Below are 20,206 nucleotides of genomic sequence, written 5' to 3'. Positions count from 1 at the left end.
CGGCATATAACGGAATTTCGTCATCGCCTGACATTTTTCTAAAATGCAAGTTAAGTACCTAGTGTTATTTTAAGATATATAGGAGAAAAAAATTCTGAGACAAGTGCCGCTGTAGACTTTCTATACTAACTAGTATAGAAAGTCCCTGTCTTATCTTATACCATTTATTCCGTTAGGAACATTTACTGTGATATTTATTCCATTTGTAACTTATATTATAAAGGAACTTTTATTCCGTGACAGGCAAGCGAACATAAAAATTACTAAACACTCTCCGTTTGATTTACTAAAATGTTCATTGTTGTCTCTGCTTTTCCAATTTAATATTGTTGGTACTTAGTGAAAATGATCTGGTACCTTGGGTGTACAAATGTTTTTGAAAAACCAGTCACCATCAACTTCCTTTTCCGGTCTATATTTTTACTAGATACCCGTGAGTGAAATATTATCGCTAGAAATCCATCTTCATCTTTTGAATTTTGCCTCATAAAACATTGTTTGTCACCATTATACGTTCAAATTATATGTCTTCTTTTTAAAAATTAGATAAAACCCAAGTAATTTATATACATTTCTAACCTAAAACCATGCAGGTCCTCTGTTATGGCAATCATGATATATGTGTTACTGACGATTTATGTATTTATGTGTGCGTTAATGGTTCACCGAAATAGTACCAAGCTTTTCTTCTGAACGAAGTATTAAGATTGCATATTATTACAACGGTAGTAGGTAGGTTACTGTCGATTTTAACTTTTAAAAGCTAACGGGAGATTTCAACTGCCCTGACATCATATGGGACACTGCAACAGCCCTTGGACCAGACAGAGAAATCCAACAAGGACTAGTTGATATAGCTGAAACGTATAATCTGACACAAATACACACTGTACCAACTCGTGAAGGAAACCTCCTAGATCTTGTATTTGTTACGAATCCAACTCTTAGTTAAATCATCAAATAACGTACCAGGTATATCAGACCATGACATTATAATCACCGACCTGGAAACAAAAGTACACCATCAAAAAAGCTTACCAAGAAAATGCTATATCTACAAGAAGGCGAAATGGGACCAAATCACCACAGACCTTAAACACACCCTAGAGGAGGTCAAAGAAAAACATCACCAAGGAGCTGAGGTACATCAACTTTGGGACACCTTCAAAAGTCAGCTTCAAAAAACAATGAATACAAACATTCCGAACAAAGAGATAAGATCAAGAAATAACATCCCATGGATCAAACACAAACAGAGAAAAATGCTAAAGAAAAAACAGAGGCTATACAAACAAGCCAGAAAAACAAACAAATGGTCAAATTATAGGTCCTTCCAAAAGGAATGCAAGAAACAACTGAGGAAAGCAGAATATGAATATGTCAACCAAAACATCTTTGAGGGCCTAAACAACAATGACACAAAGCCGTTTTGGAAATACATTAAATCCAAACGCCAGGACTCAGGAGGAATAGCACCATTAAAAAAGGGAACTACTCTTGTCAGTGACAGTAAAGGAAAAGCCGAACTCCTACTAGAACAATTCAAGTCCGTATTCACAATAACATCAGACACTAACCTACCAACAACAAGAATACGAGCAAAAATCAATATAACACCTCTAACGATCGACCAAAAGGGGCTGGAGAAACTACTGAAAAACACAAACCCTAAATAAAGCCTCTGGACCAGACAACATCCCAAACCGCATACTCAAGGAATGTGCTGAACAACTAGCACCCATCCTACAAATCATAATGCAATGCTCGCTAGACACAGGTGAACTACCAAAAGACTGGAGAGACGCAAACATATCCAGTATCTTCAAAAAAGGAGACAAACATCTGGCAGAAAACTACAGACCTGTATCCTTAACATCTGTCATCAGCAAAATTCTAGAACACATCGTATGCAGGCATATTCTTAAACATCTGGAAAAAAACAAAATCCTAACCAACTTAAACCACGGCTTCAGGTCAGGATACTCATGTGAAACCCAACTCATAACTACCATCAACGACTTCTTACAAGAACACGACAAGGGACATCAAATCGACGTAGGCATATTAGATTTTTCAAAAGCTTTCGACACCGTACCACACAACAAATTATTACATAAATTAGATCAGTATGGAATTAAAGGAAATACACACAAATGGCTTAAGAACTTCCTAACTGCAAGATCAATGAGAACCATCGTGGAAGGCGAATCATCTGGCGAAACAGCAGTCGACTCTGGGGTCCCCCAGGGCACAGTCTTAGGACCAATCCTATTCCTGTGCCACATCAATGACCTACCAGACAGTGTAACATCATCAGTAAGACTATTTGCTGACGACTGCCTACTATACAGAACAATTAAAAATAGCCAAGACCAACAAAAGCTACAAACAGATTTGGAACAACTAGAAATCTGGGCCGACAAATGGGGAATGCGATTCAACGCCAAAAAGTGCTATGTTCTATCCATAAACAAAAAAGCAGACAAATTCTACACGCTTAATAAACACATCCTACAAGAAGTACAAGTGAACCCCTACTTAGGACTCCAAATCTCAAACGATCTGAAATGGAGCTTCCACATAAATAACATCAGCAAGAAAGCCAACGCCACCTTGGGCTTTCTTCGGAGGAACTTGAGGAACGTACCAGAAGCATGTAGGAAAGTAGCATATATATCCCTTGTAAGATCAACCATGGAATATGGCGCAACAATCTGGAACCCATATATGAAAGGGGATATTGACAAACTAGAACGTATCCAAAACAGAGGCTTACGATTCATAAAGAAAAACTACAGGAGTCGGGAAACAGGGTCCATAACTAATATGAGACGCCAGCTTGAAATGGAGACGCTAGAGGAAAGAAGACACAGCCTCCATCTTATCCTGATTTACAAGGTGGTTGAGGGTCTGGTGCCGGCTCTACCAGCCGACAATTTTGTCATACCAGCAAGACCGAAACGAACAATTAAAGCCAAAACGTACTTAAACTGTGAAACTGACAATATCATCGAACGTCAAGTTATTAATAACACCAGAGGACTGAAAGTACCAAATAGCAACAAACCACAGTACAAACATTCATTTTTTGTGGAAACAACTATTCACTGGAACCAACTACCAGATAAAGTTGTGCATGCAGGTTCTGTAGAGGCATTTAAGACCGCTCTACAAGAACACCGCCCATAACAACGGCGCTCTTCTCCACCGTGTATAAAAGCCTTAATAGGATTCTACACGTACCACTACAGATACAGATACAGAAATGAATATTAAATCCCCATTACTGCATCAGAATCCTCCTTTTTGACAGCAATCTGCACCGTTAGTCACTATAGGGTATGGAGAAGTGGCATGAACAATCGAGCAATTGTAAGCAACCTTTCAGGCTTCAAAAACAATTACATTTCAATGCCCATACTGTTTACTATCCGTGTAAAGTCCTGTGATGTCCATTGTCAGACGCGGCCCTAGCTTGTCTGGCTAAACAGCCCTTGGATTCAAGTATTCTTTAGTGCCTTGTAGTGCATAGTAATAGTGGACTTAAATAGGCCATGGCATGTAAAATGTGAAGTAGTCCTATTGAGAAACTAAGGCAGCAACCATTTGATTTTCTGGGGGGGGGGGCTATGGTTTTTTTTGGAAAAAAAAGTTTGTTTCCAGTTTTTGGAGAAAAAAATAATTTGTTTTTGATTCTGAGAAAAAAAAATTGTTTGTTTCACCCTCAGCTGCCACTATATGTAATGCTAAAATTGAAAGAAGAAAATTGTTTTCGACTTGTCGCGAAAAAAAAAATTTGTCAAGAAAAAAAAACCATAGCCCCCCCCCCCCCCCCAGAAAATCAAATGGTTGCTGCCTAACCGCATAATTAGTAAATTATTTGTAATAACATAATTTACAGTAATTACACAGGTGAATAGCTATAAAGGTAATCTTTTGTACCAAGTTTATTTAAAGGATTGACAAGTTGGCCTAAGACAGTAGCCTAAGTAGTTGTGTAGTTTGGTGTCCCTGACTATTTACTGTCATATACCTGAAGCAGGTAAAAATTGAAAAGAACATATTTGCCTTGTAAAAAAATCTTACATTCAATGATGACCAAGCTGCAGTTTTATATGGATATGTATAATTTTCAAGGTTGTCATGCTCAATTGAACAATTTCATGGCCGAGTAATTGATGATGAAAATTTGCTTGTTTTCAGATAATGGGAAGAGTAATTAGGTCCCAGAGAAAAGGGCCTGGAAGTGTTTTCAAGGCCCGCACAAGAAACAAAAAGGGTAGAGCAGCTTTTAGACCAGTTGATTTTGCTGAGAGACATGGTTACATAAAAGGATGTATCAAGGTATAAGTAATATTAATTATACCCCACGCAACGAAGTTGCGGAGGGTATAATGATTTTGACCCATCCGTCAGTCCTGCTTCTTGTCACCGCAACTCCTCTCAAACCACACAACAGAATTTCACGAAACCTTTTCAGATAATAAGGACATACTATGTAGTTGTGCATATTGACGGGAAATTGCGATTCAATTTTTTTTCTAGGAGTTGCACCCCTTTGAACTTATTTACTTTAATGTACTACTGCAACAGTTTGTCATCCCAACTCCTCTCAAACCACACAACAGAATTTCAGGAAACCTTTTCAGATAATAAGGACATACTATGTAGTTGTGCATATTGACAGGAAATTGCGATTCAATTATTTTTCTAGGAGTTGCGCCCCTTTGAACTTATTTACTTTAATGTACTACTGCAACAGTTTGTCATCGCAACTCCTCTCAAACCACACAGCAGAATTTCACGAAACCTTTTCAGATAATAAGGACATACTATGTAGATGTGCATATAGACGGGAAATTGCGATTCAATTTTTTTTCTAGGAGTTACGCCCCTTTGAACTTATTTACTTTAATGTACTACTGCAACAGTTTGTCATCGCAACTCCTCTCAAACCACACAACAGAATTTCACGAAACCTTTTCAGATAATAAGGACATACTACGTAGATGTGCATATCAACAGGAAATTACGATTCAATTTTTTTTCTAGGAGTTACGCCCCTTTGAACTTATTTGCTTCAATGTACTTCTGCAACAGTTTGTCATCTCAACTCCCCTAAAACACACAGAATTTCATGAAATTTTGTAGATAATAAGGACATACTATGTAGATGTGTATATTGACAGGAAATTATTATTCAGTATTTTTTCTTATACAATTTTTTTTTCTTATACTTATTTAATTTCTCCAATGACAATGTGGGGTATGTAAACGCTGCGTGCTCACTAAAGTTCTTTAATTTTAGAATGCAGTTATTCAACTCTGGGCTCAAAGTTGTAAAATATCTGTATTGCTATTATAATGTGATTGAATACACCATCAATGAATGCAGGGACTCGACTTTTTTTTTCTTTCTCCCAAAGATTATTGGGTTCCACCAGAAATTTAAGGTGTCCAACCAGTTGTGATACTAATTTAAACAAATGTGCTTATTAGTCAATTTTTAAGATGAAGAGAGCTACAGTGCATACATATTTTTTTCATTAATCTATTAAAGCATAATTAGCAGAGACTTTCAATTTTATATCAATTTGACAGAGACGTAATCAACACTCAGGGGTACTACTGAAACAAGTGATTTCAAAATCACTTCTTTGATGGATTTTGGCTGTGAAATATTTAAAATTTTCACACAGACTTTTCAAAATCACTGAAACAAGAAATTTGAGAAGTTAAAATGTAATCACTTGAATATTTGTAGTAATTAAGGTTAAATAGTTATCTTTTCTTGATTCTCGTGACGTTACGACGAGATTCAATATGGCGGAATAAAAGAGGCGGAGAATGTATACAAATGGAAATAATTAGATATTAGTGTTAAGGAAATGAATATTCAAACATAAATAGGTACGTTATATCCTAGAAAAATATCTAACAAACGAACTATATATATTGACAAGTTTTGCATGGATTATAAACAATATTTTTTTGAGAAATAAGTGCGACCTGAACGTTTTGAAATAGGAAAAATCCGTAGCTCTATGGTCCGCAAATAGTCAAAAAATAACATTAGGACCTAAGAGATACAATTCCGCAGCTACCCTGACTGATGAAAGAAACAGTAGTTTTATGGTTTAGCAGAAATAGTAGCAGTGTTTAAATTGATGTTTTAAAACCCTTTGATTTTGCTTTAAATTTTTGTATTTGGGAATCTCCTTGTTAAGCACTTATTGTGTACCATAAACCTACATTGTACATGTGCCTTTTAAAAAATTACAAAGATTTTATGTATTTTAGGACATTATACATGACTCTGGTCGTGGTGCTCCTCTTGCTAAAGTGGTATTCAGAGATCCATATAGATTTAAACAAAGAATGGAGACCTTTGTAGCAGCCGAAGGAATGTACACTGGGCAATTTGTTTATTGTGGCAAAAAAGGTATACAACTATATTAAAACTATATTAAAATACAAGGGTTTGTTATTTAACTAAAAACACATGATCTCTTATAAAAACTCGTTAAATTTCTGAACCTATATATATATTTTCTAGGTGTGACCCCATCTTATAAAATCAATTTTTGAGAAAACTATTTGAAAGATAAATAGTATGATTTTATCTCAATTCTACACAAATATATATGATGATGCATTGTAAACACAACTCTAGTATTTTAGACGTGCATCAAATTTTGATAGTTTTCCTGGTCTGCCAAAAATACAGCACCTGTTTGTTTTCACAACATTATTATTTTGCTACAATCTTGATTAAATTGCATCCCTGCAGATTTCATGGCAAACATAAGTTCATGATGGATTTTGTCATATTAAATAAACAACTGTACAAATTTAACATTAATAATGATGTTTGAATTATAATAAGCTTTGATAGATATATAATGATTGACTGCAGCCAGTTTTATTATTTACTTATTTTGCAGCCTCTCTCCAGATTGGCAATATCTTACCAGTTGGTGTGATGCCTGAAGGAACCATTGTATGCTCACTTGAAGAGAAAACCGGTGACCGAGGACGATTGGCCAAAGCTTCAGGTGGCTATGCCACAGTAATCTCACATAACCCAGATACCAAGAAGTCTAGGGTAAAACTGCCATCAGGCGCTAAAAAAGTTATTCCATCAGCAAACAGAGCTATGGTTGGTAGGTATACACATTGGTATAAATGCAAATTATACTGAAAGTTCAGAAATTATTGCTATGTATTTATTATTGCGAAAAATGCAACAGGGTTATAATTGCAATAATTTAAACAAACATCTTTTTAAAAAAATATATGAATTAAAGAGGATTTTTCTCAATATCACAATAATTCAAATCACATTTAAGTCTAAAACTACAAAATCACAAGAATAAATAATTGGACACTTACCACACTTACCAGTTACCTATATTTTTCAAATGTTAGCAGATATAAAATGATTTCTTATATTAATGTATTTGAAAATAAAAATGAATACTGCTAAATGATGAATACAAAACATTCTTCACTTTGACCTGAATTAAAGGTGATGAACACTATAAAAGTATCTGATGCAGATTTATTCATATTCTCATTCTCATCAATCTTTGGTCATGTTTTGGCTTGAATGGTTTACATTTTTGTCGAGCCTGCAACTTTTGTTGCAGAAAGCTCGACATAGGGATAGTGATCCGGCGGCGGCGGCTACGGCGGCGGCGGCGGTGTTAGCTAACTTCTTAAAAGCTTTATATTTTAGAAGGTGGAAGACCTGGATGCTTCATACTTTGTATATAGATGCCTCATGTTACGAAGTTTCCGTCAGTCACATGTCCAATGTCCTTGACCTCATTTTCATGGTCCAGTGACCACTTGAAAAAAAGGTTCAATTTTTTTGTAATGTTGAATTCTCTCTTATTATAAGTAATAGGATAACTATATTTGATATGTGCGTACCTTGCAAGGTCCTCATGTCTGTCAGATAGTTTTCACTTGACCTCGACCTCATTTCATGGATCAGTGAACAAGGTTAAGTTTTGGTGGTCAAGTCCATATCTCAGATACTATAAGCAATAGGGCTAGTATATTCAGTGTATGGAAGGACTGTAAGGTGTACATGTCCAACCGGCAGGTGTCATCTGACCTTGACCTCATTTTCATGGTTCGGTGGTTATAGTTAAATTTTTGTGTTTTGGTCTGTTTTTCTCATACTATATGCAATAGGTCTACTATATTTGTTGTATGGAATGATTGTAAGGTGTACATGTCTAGCGGGCAGATGTCATGTGACCTTGACCTCATTTTCATGGTTCAGTGGTCAAAGTTAAATTTTTGTGTTTTGGTCTGTTTTTCTCATACTATATGCAATAGGTCTACTATATTTGTTGTATGGAAGGATTGTAAGGTGTACATGTCTAACGGGCAGATGTCATGTGACCTTGACCTCATTTTCACGGTTCAGTGGTCAAAGTTAAGTTTTTGAGTTTTGGTCTTTTTATCTAATACTATATGCCATAGGTCAACTATATTTGGTGTATGGAAATATTTTATGATCTTTATGTCAGTCGCACAGGTTTTATTTGACCGTGACCTCATTTTCACGGTTCATTGCACAGTGTTAAGTTTTTGTGTTTTGGTCTCTTTATCTTAAACTATAAGTAATAGGTCAACTATATATGTTGTATAGAAGCATTGTTAGCTGTAAATGTCTGCCTGGCATGGTTCATCTGACTTTGACCTCATTTTCAAGGTTCATTGGTCTATGTTTAGTTATCTTGGTTAATGTTAAGTTTATGTGACAGTTGTTATAAAGCTTAGCTCAACATAATATCAATGATTAGTATAGAAGGCGAGACATTTCAGCGTGTGCACTCTTGTAGTCCTTTGGTCTTAAGCCTGGCTTTTAGTTAATACGCTGACAATATTATATGGGTTTGCCTTTATATGCATGTAAAATAAGTTGGGGCCATTCCACAAAAAAATGTATGGGGGATTGGAAGGCACATTGCATTAATAATACATGGGTGATAGGTATCAGAGCAACTTTTCACACTATAATGCACTATAATTCTCAATTACAATTGTCTGGGTGGCGGGTGCTGACAAAAACTGCCTTCCAACCCCCCCCCCCCCCCCCCCCCTTACATTTTTTTCTGGAATAGCCCTTATTAAAGTAGTGGAATGGTTTAAACTATAAAGTGAAAATTTCTTGTAACAACAATAACAGTCCTTGACAACAAGAGTTTAAGTATTGTATTTATATCTGTAATTGTTATTTATTAGGGATGTTAACTCGGTGAAGATTTACTACTCCAGTAATTGTTGGATTTACCAAGCGATACTCGAGTACTCGCTCGGTAAAACATTTACAAAATGGAAAAACAAACATCCATTGTATGTGTTGTGGGTCGTTTCCAGTGAACGTAATATTCCAAAGAATTTTATACCATAATAAATAACGCATTAACTACATGTACTAATTATGCAAACTTGGAAAATTGGTTACCCAAACCGTATTTGGGAACCGTGAAAAAACAACACATTTAATGATCAACAAGGGCGATGATTATAACTTACTAATGCCTTTAAGCATTTTCTGAGGGTCAATATTGGGTGCAACGAATCTTATTTAAAAAAAAACATCTCTATTTTCTACAGGAACTCACGCTTCATAGCATTATTTGATGTGTTTGTGTCTGTTGTTTTTTTTTTTTTTTTTTTGAACTTTTTTTGTTAGGTTACTAACTACAGTACTTTTGATGAAAATGTATTCAGAGGTGTGGTTATGCTGACATTATCAAAAATTGTAAGCCTTGTAAAATAGCTCTTGTTCACAGCCTACCTCAGTTTGGAGGAATTTTAATTGACAGCTAACCGCACACATTCCTATCGTATTTTATTTTAGATAAAATTTTGTTAATATTTAATTTCCCGTTAGGCGCTCTCAATAACAATATTTTTTGTTAAAGTTTAAAAAGCAACAGCATTCTAACAGTAAATCAATTAGTCGGGTATCATTTTGGTATTCGATACTCAGTACTACAGAGCAATACTCGAGTACTCGTTGACATACCTATTATTTATACATTCCTGAGCAGTAAATACAGCAAGTCTGTCAAGAGTCTCCATTGCAAGTACTATAGCCTAACTGTTGAACTGTTTTATAATAGTTATGTCCTGTCTTTATACAAAAAATCTCTTTGTAAAAAGTAGAATAAGATTTGATAAATGATGATTACAAATATTCTTCACTTTGACCTGAATCATTTGTGATGAAAATTTAAAAGTTTCTGAATCAAAGTTATTCTGATTTCTTTCATTAAAATAAAAAAAATTGCATGTTCTAAAAAATATGAAAACACTTAACTCGACAACAAAAATTGCATCAGCCAAAATTGGTATGCATTTTGGAGTTGAGATTTTAATTAATGAGTGCAAATATAAATCTGAGTACAAAACTTTGTGAATTTAAATTAGTAATGAAAATATTTAAACAGGAAAGGAATAATTTTTAACCGGATTTTTGTGACAAAAATGTTGGTTATTGATTTGGGGATGTACGGCGGGCGGCAATCAAATGTTGTCCGTGCATTAACTCATGAACCGTTCAACCAAAGCTTTTAAAATTTTAATATGTTATTACTGACAACTATTCGAAGGTCAAGTTCAATAATGGCGATTTTGACTTTTACCGTTCAGGAGTTATGGTTCTTGAAAGATTGAAAAATGGAGTTTCCAGTCGTGTCCGTGCATTTACGCATGAACTGTTCTACCAAAGCTTCCCAAATTTTAATATGTTGTTACTAATGACAGAATAGTGGTCAAGTTCAATAATGACGAATTTGACTTTTACCGTTCAGGAGTTATTGAAAAATGGAAGTTTCCAGTCGTGTCCGTGCATTTATGCATGAACTGTTCTACTTAAGCTTCCGAAATTTTAATATGCTGTTTCTGATGACAAAATGGAAGTCAAGTTCAATAATGACAATTTTGTCTTTTACCGTTCAGGAGTTATGGTTCTTGAAAGATTGAAAAATTGGTGTTTCCTGTCGTGTCCGTGCATTTTCTCATGAACCATTCAACCAAAGCTTTTGAAATTTTAATATGTTGTTACTGATGAGAAAATAGAGGTCAAGTCCAATAATGACGATTTTGACTTTTACCAATCAGGAGTTATGGTTCTTGAAAGATCGTAAAATGGCGTTTCCATTCATGTTGTTGCATTTACTCATGAACCATTCAATCTAAGCTTTTCAAATTTTAATATGTTGATACTGATGACAAAATGGAGGTCAAATTTGATATTGACGATTTTCACTTTCACCATTCATCAGTAATGGTTCTTGTGATATTGCCAGGACACAAATAAATGTTAATAAATCCGGTTTGCTGTCGTTGTGACAGCCTCTTGTTACACTTGTCTGTGATCGTAGATATGCGTTATATTCTCGGATCTGATTCTGTTGGTTTGTCTGTCAATCTGTTTAATTTTTGGTTAAAAATTATGTGTTATCAAACTTGTTGTATTATGAAGTGAACTTTTGAGAATACATAATTCAACCTTTGATCCAGATTTCACAGCTGAAACTAAACATTGAATTATGATCTTGACAGAGAGACATTGTGCCATTTGGGTGCATTATCTTGTTTAGAAAAAAATGGATCAATTATTGGAATGAAGTCATAAAAAGTTACTATTAATTGTAGGAATTGTATCTGGTGGTGGACGTATTGACAAACCCATGTTAAAGGCTGGTCGTGCATACTTCAAATACAAGGCAAAGAGAAACTGCTGGCCTAAAGTTCGTGGTGTGGCTATGAACGTATGTATATTTACAACTAACACTGCCTCTGAGTATGTCATTTGACGATACAAATGCTAAGTTTAGTCAGCCTCCATTTAGCAGATATAAGATTGAGAAGTTTAAATAATATTTACTGTTAGTAGATTTAAAATTTAATCAAAACCAAATAATCTAGTTATGTAGTAGAGGAGCACACAGAAGTGTTCTTATATAACCTGCATTTGAATCATCTGATTTGCTGCATCTTACAACAGCTAGGAAATAATAAGAATTTTAATTTGAATGATTTAAACTTGTAATTAAAAATTTCTGATACATTTAATAGGAGAAGGCAAGTTACAATTATCTATTTATATCTATTGTTTTTGTAGCCCGTTGAGCATCCCCATGGTGGTGGTAATCATCAACATATTGGTAAAGCCTCAACAGTAAGAAGAGACACATCAGCTGGTAGAAAGGTAAGGAGAATTTTCATTTGTAGGGTGGGCTACATATTTAACAATATTGTTAAATGTAGTTCAATAATGTTTGCATTATGCTCCCACCATAGCAGAGGGGGGATTACGTTTTACCCTTGTCTGCCTGTGTGTACACAACCATATGTCCCAAAACTTGAGTTTGCCTCAACCAAATGTTATAAACTTATACATAATGCTTTTTACTACAAAACACAGATCAAGTTTGAATTTAAGTGACGTCACTTTAACCATTCTAGAATTATCCCTCTTTATAAATGGAAAAATTGCAAATTTTTTGTTTCCATTCTTCCACGAAAGTTTGTCTCAACCAAATATTATGTTACTTGTACAAAATGCTTATTACAACAAAATACAGATCAAGTTAATTTTGGTAGCGTCACTTTAACAGTTATGCCCCTTTATCAATGATAAAATTGTGAAAATTTTAGTTTCAAGGCTATAAATTTGATCCATTATATATAAGAATCAACAATTTTTTGACAATATCACATAATGATATTATAACTTATGTTTCACTGGTAATGATAACTTTTATATCTGTTTACAGGTCGGTCTTATTGCTGCCCGTCGTACTGGAAGAATCAGGGGTACAAAGAAACTGCCAGTTAAAGGAGGAGAGAAAGAATAAACTAATGGGACTGAATAAAATAAATAAAAAAAATACTAAAACTATTTTGTTAGAGATGGTCAACAGAGTGAACTTCCTAGAGTATCTTACCTAATGAGTGCTGCATAACCTGATTAAATCAAGAGTGTACTTCATGACAAAGGGGCAGAGTGGTCTAAGTAGTTACTACTGTAATCACTACCCAGTCAACACTGAAGTTGTGAGTTCGAACCCAGCTCATTGCATGTGCACTTGACTCTTATCTTAATCGACTAGGGTTGCCAGTTTTCCTATTGAAGGTTGTGGTTTTCTCAGGGCTTTCCGGCTTCCTCAACAATATAAAAACTGGCCACCACGAAATAGCCTAAATGCGGTGCTTAAAAGTGGTGTTAAAACACATCAAAATCAAATCATGACATAAATCTGGATGTATTGCTTGACATGACAAATTGACGGTACTGCCTGACATGACACAAAGAATAAGGTGTATTGCTTGACATGACACATCAAAACAAGTTGTTCCACAAATAAGCAGCTGCAAGCATCAATATTTATAAAGAATGAGAGATGTTTTAAACTTTAATTCAAACTAAAAAGTAGTCTTAAAAATATAAAGCAAAATTTGGGTGTGCTGTTTCTGGCAGCAGATTCATCAATGTTTGTGATTAAATCAATTTATGGGGAACCACCAGTTGTAGGTCAATGATAATTGGTATGCATTTGTATAAGCATTGGCACATCACATTTCTAAGGAGAGCATCTGGCTATGCCCCCATCATTTTTGGCAGATTTTTATAAAACTTGTCTCATAGGTTTATATTAGAAATGTCTTAAATGCGTTTGAAAATCGGTGCTGTTCAATTTGTATGCCCCACCTTTAAGTTTTACCCCTGTATGTCCCATTGTTGGTTTCCGTTCTCTTACTTTTTGCCTCGACCAAATGTTGTGAACTTGTACGCAATGCTTATTAATACAAAACTGGGATACAGTTTGAATTTTTGTGGTGTCTATTTTAAAAACTGCCCTAGAATTATGCCCCTTTACAAATGCAAAAAATTCTGTTCTCAACTCAGACTCGAGTTTGCCATTAACTAAATGCTATGAAAAATACACAATGGTTATTACCACAAAAAAACAGATCAAGTTTTAATTTTGGTGGTGTCACTATAACCTTTCTAGAGTTGTGCCCCTTTACAAATGGACACATTGCTGAATTTTTCTTTTCAAGATCAAGTTTGAACTTTGGTGGTGGTGTCACTTATAACCTTTCTACAGTTATGCCCCTTTACAAATGGAAACATTGCTGAATTTTTCGTTTTAATTCCCTAACTTAAGTTAACTTCAAACAAATGCCATGGAACTTATACACAATACTTATTACAATAGAACTCTGATCACAATTACAAATTTGGATATCTTCACTTTTACAGTCCTTCAGTTTATAACTTTGATGTGCCAGCATTGTCCTCTGATATTCATGGACACATTCTCCATTTATTAAGTTATGGCCCTTGTACTTTGAATAGATTAAACAATTGCAATACTGGGGACATTGGAACTGTTCTTTTATTCTCTTGCCTACAAAGATCGTCGCTGAATGTGTGAAATCGGGATTACAATCTGGCAACTCTGTAAACTATAATGCTACATATTTCAGAAGATAGATGACCTGGATTCTCCATAATTGTAAGCAGATTTCTCATGTTATGAAGTGTCTATCTGTCTTTGATCTCTTTATACTACCACATAAGAAAATTGTGGTTGTATAATGGGATTGCGTCAATATCTGAAGACATTTGGTTTCTGGACAACTTCAGTGAAAATAAATTGAAATCTAGAAGGGCCGTAACTAGGGTTCGAATTCAGGGGAGGCAGGGTTTTGGGGCCGCCGATTTTTTTCCCTAAGTAAAATGGTTTAATAAAATTAACAGTACCAATTCTCCTGCACCAGATGCGCATTTCGACAATACATGTCTCTTCAGTGATGCTCGTGGCCAAAATATTTGAAATCCAAAGCTTATATAAACGATGACCAGTTTTCCTTCGATTACGATTAAAATGACAAGATTTCCTTCGATTTCCTTACTTTAAGACTCCGAAGATTTCCTTAATTTAAGACTCGATGACGGCTGACAAATTGGACCTCGTAATTTTAGTATTATAGATATAAAGATATTTTTGTTAGAAATCAAACTGGTAAGACAGAAAAAAAAAACATATAAAGCAAGATAGTAGAACGCAAGATATTTTTTTTATCGAGGACCTTGAATTTCAATATTGTTGAAAGCTGAACAGACATGTATAGTACTACAATTATTGAAGTTGTATTTAAAATTGTTGAAAGCAAAGTTTCATATGCGTTCTCGTACGACATAGGAAATACTGAATAACATAGATGGCCACACAAAAAAAATCTAAAACAAATACTGAAATGGTTAAAAACAACCTGAAAATGACGGATATATCGTGTATCATGTATCATGATAACTGTTAAAACTGCAAACTTGTGTTGTTTATAATACAAATTCGAGTTCTTCGTGTGCATCTTGTCAATATTTCATTTTATTACTTCTAAAAAAATTTTGGTGTAGAAAATTCAGGGCAACTGCCTCCCCTGCCTCATAGGTAGTTACGGCCCTGAAAAGGTTTAATACCACAAAAGGAAGGTTAGGATTGATTTTGGGGAACATGGTCCCAACCGTTTTGGAATAAGGGAGATAAAACAAGTATTTTTCTACTTTCATAGAATGGAAATGGGGAATGTGTCAAAGAGACGACAACTCGACCATATAGAAGACAACAACAGAAGGTCACCAACAGTTCTTCAATGCATCAAGAAATTCCCGCACCCGGAGGCGTCCTTCAGCTGGCCCCTAAACAAATATATATAGTAGTTCAGTGATGATGAACGCCATACTAAACTCCAAATTGTACACAAGAAACTAAAATTAAAAATAATACAAGACTGACTTGGGACAGGCGGGTTTAAACATGTTTATGAGATCTCAAACCTCCCCCTATACCTCTAGCCAATGCAGAAAAGTAAATGATAACCATACGTACATTAAAATTCAGTACATTTACTTGGTGTACAAGTATTTCAATTGCTCTGAAATTGTACCACAATGTTTAATACCACAAGTAGAAGGGTTGAATTCATTTTTGGGCTTATGGTGCAAACAGTTTAGGTATCAAGGGCCAACAACCAGCATTTTTGTAGTTTCTGGACAATAACTTGTGTTAGTGTATGGAACTCTCTAACATTGTACCACAAGGTTCCATATCACAAAAGGAAGGCTGGGATTGAGTTTGGGGGTCATTGCCCAATTCATTCGGGAATTAAGCATTTATCTAGTTTCCAGACAATAACTCGTGTTTAAGAATATGAATCTCTCTGAAAATGTACGACAAGGTTCCATACTACAAAGGAAAGGTGGGGGTATTACTCCAAGGGGGAAAGGGTAATAAAATTGGGGAATCCAATTTTTTTAAGTGGTTCAATTTTTTTTTCTTCAAAATGTTTAAAATTTTCAAGAAGAATCTTTATGAGCAATAGATTTGTAAGATCTTGAAATTTATTTTGTGTCAGAAACCTATACTAAGTAAAATGTTTTATCACAATCCAAATTCAAACAGAATGAAGCTTGAATATTGTGTCCAAATTTGCAACAACTGTTCAAGGTTCAACCTCTGCGGTCGTATCAGGCTGTGCTCAGCAAAGCATTTTATTGGGTTTATATGACTGTAAAAAGATAATTGGTCAAGAAAAAATTCGTAAGGGTTCCGCGGAACCCAGTGTCTCGCCTACTTTTGCTGTAAATTGCACTCTCAACAAAAATGAGGGAAAAAATCAATAAAAATATTTCTCTCCATTCTATCGTTTGATTGTAAGAAGCTTCTGTCGAAGTTTGATAAAAAAAAATCCAGGATAGTTTATGAATCTTATAAATGTTTTCAAAACTTAACTGCAGACTATGTTATGTAAACTGGAAGAAAAACTAAGTCCATTTATAGATAAAATACAGAATAGATGGATTTTTTTTAACAAAATTTACTTCTGGATACCATCTTATGATCAGAAACAAGCTTCTGTCCCAAATTTGGTACAAATCCAGGAGTTATGGATAGTTTAAGAAAATTTTTAAAATTTTAAAAACTTTAACCAGAGTGAATGTAATGTTTCCTGGCAGAAAAACTAAGTCCATTTATAAGAAAATTGGAAAAAAATGGAATTTTATTTTTACAAAATTTACTTCTGGATACTATCTTATGAACATTAACAAGCTTCTGTCCATGTTTGGAAGAAATTCAGGATAGTTTAAGAAAGTTATTAAAATTTCAAAAACTTTAACCACGGAATGTAGGGTGGCTATGTCTCGCTTTTCCGCTTTAACTCGAAGGCTCGGCAAAAATCATATGGTGGTGCACTTTTTTTTTTTGCTATGGCCCTGCAAAAGTACCAAATTTCGATAATTTTCCCATTTTTCATAAATTTTTACCCATTTTTGTGGCTATTATCGTATATAAAGATGAAGTGGACCAATTCTAATAAATTTACTTTAAAAAAACTATAGGTAGGTGTTAATATAAGAAAGTTTTATCATATTTTGATGCTTTTTCGTGACAAATTTACCATGATGTCAATTTTGAAAATTTGTAATTTTTCTCTGTTTTTAGAACAAAATGCATATTATTTCAACTTTTTTGTATAATGATTGAAAAAATACATATCTAAGAAATTTGAAAACAAAAAAAGTGATATAGGATTTACACCTTCCTGGTAAAATCGTTTCTTGTACCTCTCGCCATTTTAAAAAAGGGGCCCAAAACATACATTTATCTAGTTTCAGGACAATAAGTTGAGTATAAACATTTTAATTACTCTGAAATTGTACCACAATATTCATACTATTAAGTAGAAGGTTGGGATTTATTTGATGGGTTATTGGGCAAACAGTTTAGGAATTACAGGCCAAAAAGGGACCAAAAACAAGCATTTTTGATGTTTCGGGACTATAACTTATGTTTAACTGTATGGATCTCTCTGACATTGTACCACAAGGTTCCATATAATGAAGGGAAGGCTTGGTGCCAGTTTGGGGTTAATATCCCTGAACATTTAGGAATAAGGGGCCAAAAAGGGTAAAAAAGAAGCATTTTTCTCGTTTACAATCAATAACTTGTGTTTAAGTGTATGAATCTCTCTGAAATTATACTACAAGGTGTCTTACTACAAAGGAAAGGTTGGAACTGTGTTTTGGGGTTCCTGCTCCAAGGGAGTTACAATAAGTGAGGGGCCAAAATAAGCATTTTCGTAGTTTTCAGTCAATAACTTGTGTTTAAGTGTATAAATCTCTCTGAAATTATACCACAAGTTTCCATACTACAAAGGGATGGTTATAGGGGGTAATGGATAAAATCACTAAGCAATTAGGGACAAAAAGGGGGGAAACAAGGGTTTATCTGGTTAAAGGACAATTTAGACAATTTAAAAGCAGTATAAGGGAGGTAATCCAATTCCAATTAAAATTTAAAGAATACTGTTATATATATGTTTGATTACATGATCACCTCCCTTGCACTGCTTGAAAATTATGTTATAGGAAGTGATAATTGTCTTGAGATGTGTAGCTGTAAATTTATTATTAAAAGTTACTGTTAATTAATATTAATTTTAACCATGACTGTAAGTTATTTTATATTTTAATACTTTATGATGTATTTAAATGAGTAGTTATTGTTGCCTACTTAATTAGAAATTTGAATTGAGATTATTTTTGGAATAAGGGATTGGGGAAGGTGAAGAAAAAAATTGGGAGGGGTGGGGGTAAAAATTTTCTCATTTCAGATTTCAGAAATTAAAAAGAATTTTTCTTTAAATATTTTTTTTTGAGGGGATTTAGATTCAACAGCATAGTGTATTGCTCAAAAGCCAAAATTTTTTTTTAAAGTTCATTAGACCACATTCATTCTGTGTTAGAAACCTTTGCTGTGTCAATTATTTAATCACAATCCAAATTCAGAGCTGTATTAAAGCTTGAATGTTGTGTCCATACTTGCCCCAACTGCGCACTGCGGAGCATCTGGTTTTAATTTTAGCCATGATTATGATGTAATTTTCTATTTTAATACTTTTATGATGTATTTAAATGGGCTTTTATGGTTACAAATTCCATTGGAAATTTGACATTGTTTGACAAGGTTCCATATCACAAAGGGAAGGCTTGGATTGAGTTGGGGATAATTACCCAAAACATTCAGGAAATGGGCGCAAAAAGGAGCCAAAAACAAGCATTTTTCCGACAATAACTGATGTTTAAGTGTATGAATCTCTCTGAAGTTGTTCTACAAGGGACCATTCTAAAAAGGAAAGACTGGGATTGAGTGAATGTTAATGTTCTCGGGGTGGATGGGGTCCCAATTTTTTTTAAGGAGTTCATATTTTTTTTTTTTCAGATTTCAAAGATCTTCAAATTTTTGAACAAGTTTCAAGAAGAATCTTCAATTGCGCATTAGATCTGTAAACTCTTTGACAACATTAGTTTTGTGTCAGAAATTTGGATAGTATCATATGTGTCCAAATTTGCCCCAAATGTTCAGGGATCGACCACTGCGGTCGTTTCAGTTTGTTGCTCAGCGAAGCATTTCATTTTTTTCCTGCATGCACAGGGATTACTATCCATTAAAAGAAAGACATTTGTATGAAGCATTATATTTCAGGTGGAAGACCTTGATGCTTCATCATACCTTATATATAGAGTTAACTTGTATTATGAAGTTTTAACCTAAAATTTGTCCATCGTCCTTGACCTCATAGTCGTGTTAGAAGGTTAGAAAGCCAGTATGCTTCATACCTTATATCCTATACGATAAATCAGAGAGTGCTTTAGACATGCACATGTATATAAAGGTTTCTGTTTGTACTATTGGTTTTATGCATATCAGCCTAGGCATCATTTTGGATTAAACTACGTTATTCTCAGTAAAATATACGAGAAATTACAAATGACAGCTATATTTTACTGTGAAATTCTGATCCCTATATTCAAAAATCAAGACTTCTCCGTTAAGTGTGAGAGTATTTCTGTGGCTCAATTGTCAAATCCGACCTTTAGAAACCTCTTTCTAAATTATCAGCATCAATTATATTGGCAATCAAAGTCGGGCTTTAGAGTTATTGTAAAACTATACTTATTCTAGATGCATGCAGCGTGAATCAGATATGGATATTGGAAAAAAAACCAACAACATGTAGAGTACGTTTGATTTAAGGCATTTTCATCTTGCATTAGTATTACAACATTTGACTTATCTACACTATACACAACTATTCCCCA

The 20,206-nt window shown here is 34.4% G+C and overlaps 1 protein-coding gene and 1 non-coding gene across 2 annotated transcripts; both read left to right on the top strand.

Annotated features, from left to right (window-relative positions):
* The first annotated feature begins 343 nt into the window (after positions 1–343).
* LOC143067596 (large ribosomal subunit protein uL2-like) lies at positions 344–12,934 on the top strand. Its single transcript, XM_076240949.1, has 7 exons — positions 344–433; positions 4,204–4,344; positions 6,301–6,442; positions 6,945–7,163; positions 11,686–11,801; positions 12,155–12,241; positions 12,810–12,934. Exons 2-7 carry the CDS (start codon positions 4,207–4,209, stop codon positions 12,888–12,890), a joined length of 783 nt encoding a protein of 260 aa, XP_076097064.1. The 5' UTR covers positions 344–433; positions 4,204–4,206; the 3' UTR covers positions 12,891–12,934.
* On the top strand, positions 10,203–10,274 carry LOC143069899 (small nucleolar RNA SNORD37). Its single transcript, XR_012976517.1, has one exon. It is a non-coding gene; the product is annotated as a small nucleolar RNA SNORD37 (small nucleolar RNA).
* Positions 12,935–20,206: the final 7,272 nt, after the last annotated feature.

Source organism: Mytilus galloprovincialis, chromosome 3, assembly GCF_965363235.1.
Source record: "Mytilus galloprovincialis chromosome 3, xbMytGall1.hap1.1, whole genome shotgun sequence".
Lineage (NCBI taxonomy): Eukaryota > Metazoa > Mollusca > Bivalvia > Mytilida > Mytilidae > Mytilus > Mytilus galloprovincialis.
The sequence above is the reverse complement of the archived record's forward strand: the minus strand, read 5'-3'. Positions and strand labels throughout refer to the sequence as shown.

What these genes read in the sequence shown, in the direction of transcription:
- LOC143067596 (XM_076240949.1), top strand. Translation starts at nt 4,207, where the DNA reads ATGGGAAGAGTAATTAGGTCCCAGAGAAAAGGGCCTGGAAGTGTTTTC. An exon ending in TGTTTATTGTGGCAAAAAAG is followed by an intron (nt 6,443 to 6,944) that starts GTATACAACTAT and finishes CTTATTTTGCAG; the next exon opens with CCTCTCTCCAGATTGGCAAT. An exon ending in TTCGTGGTGTGGCTATGAAC is followed by an intron (nt 11,802 to 12,154) that starts GTATGTATATTT and finishes TTGTTTTTGTAG; the next exon opens with CCCGTTGAGCATCCCCATGG.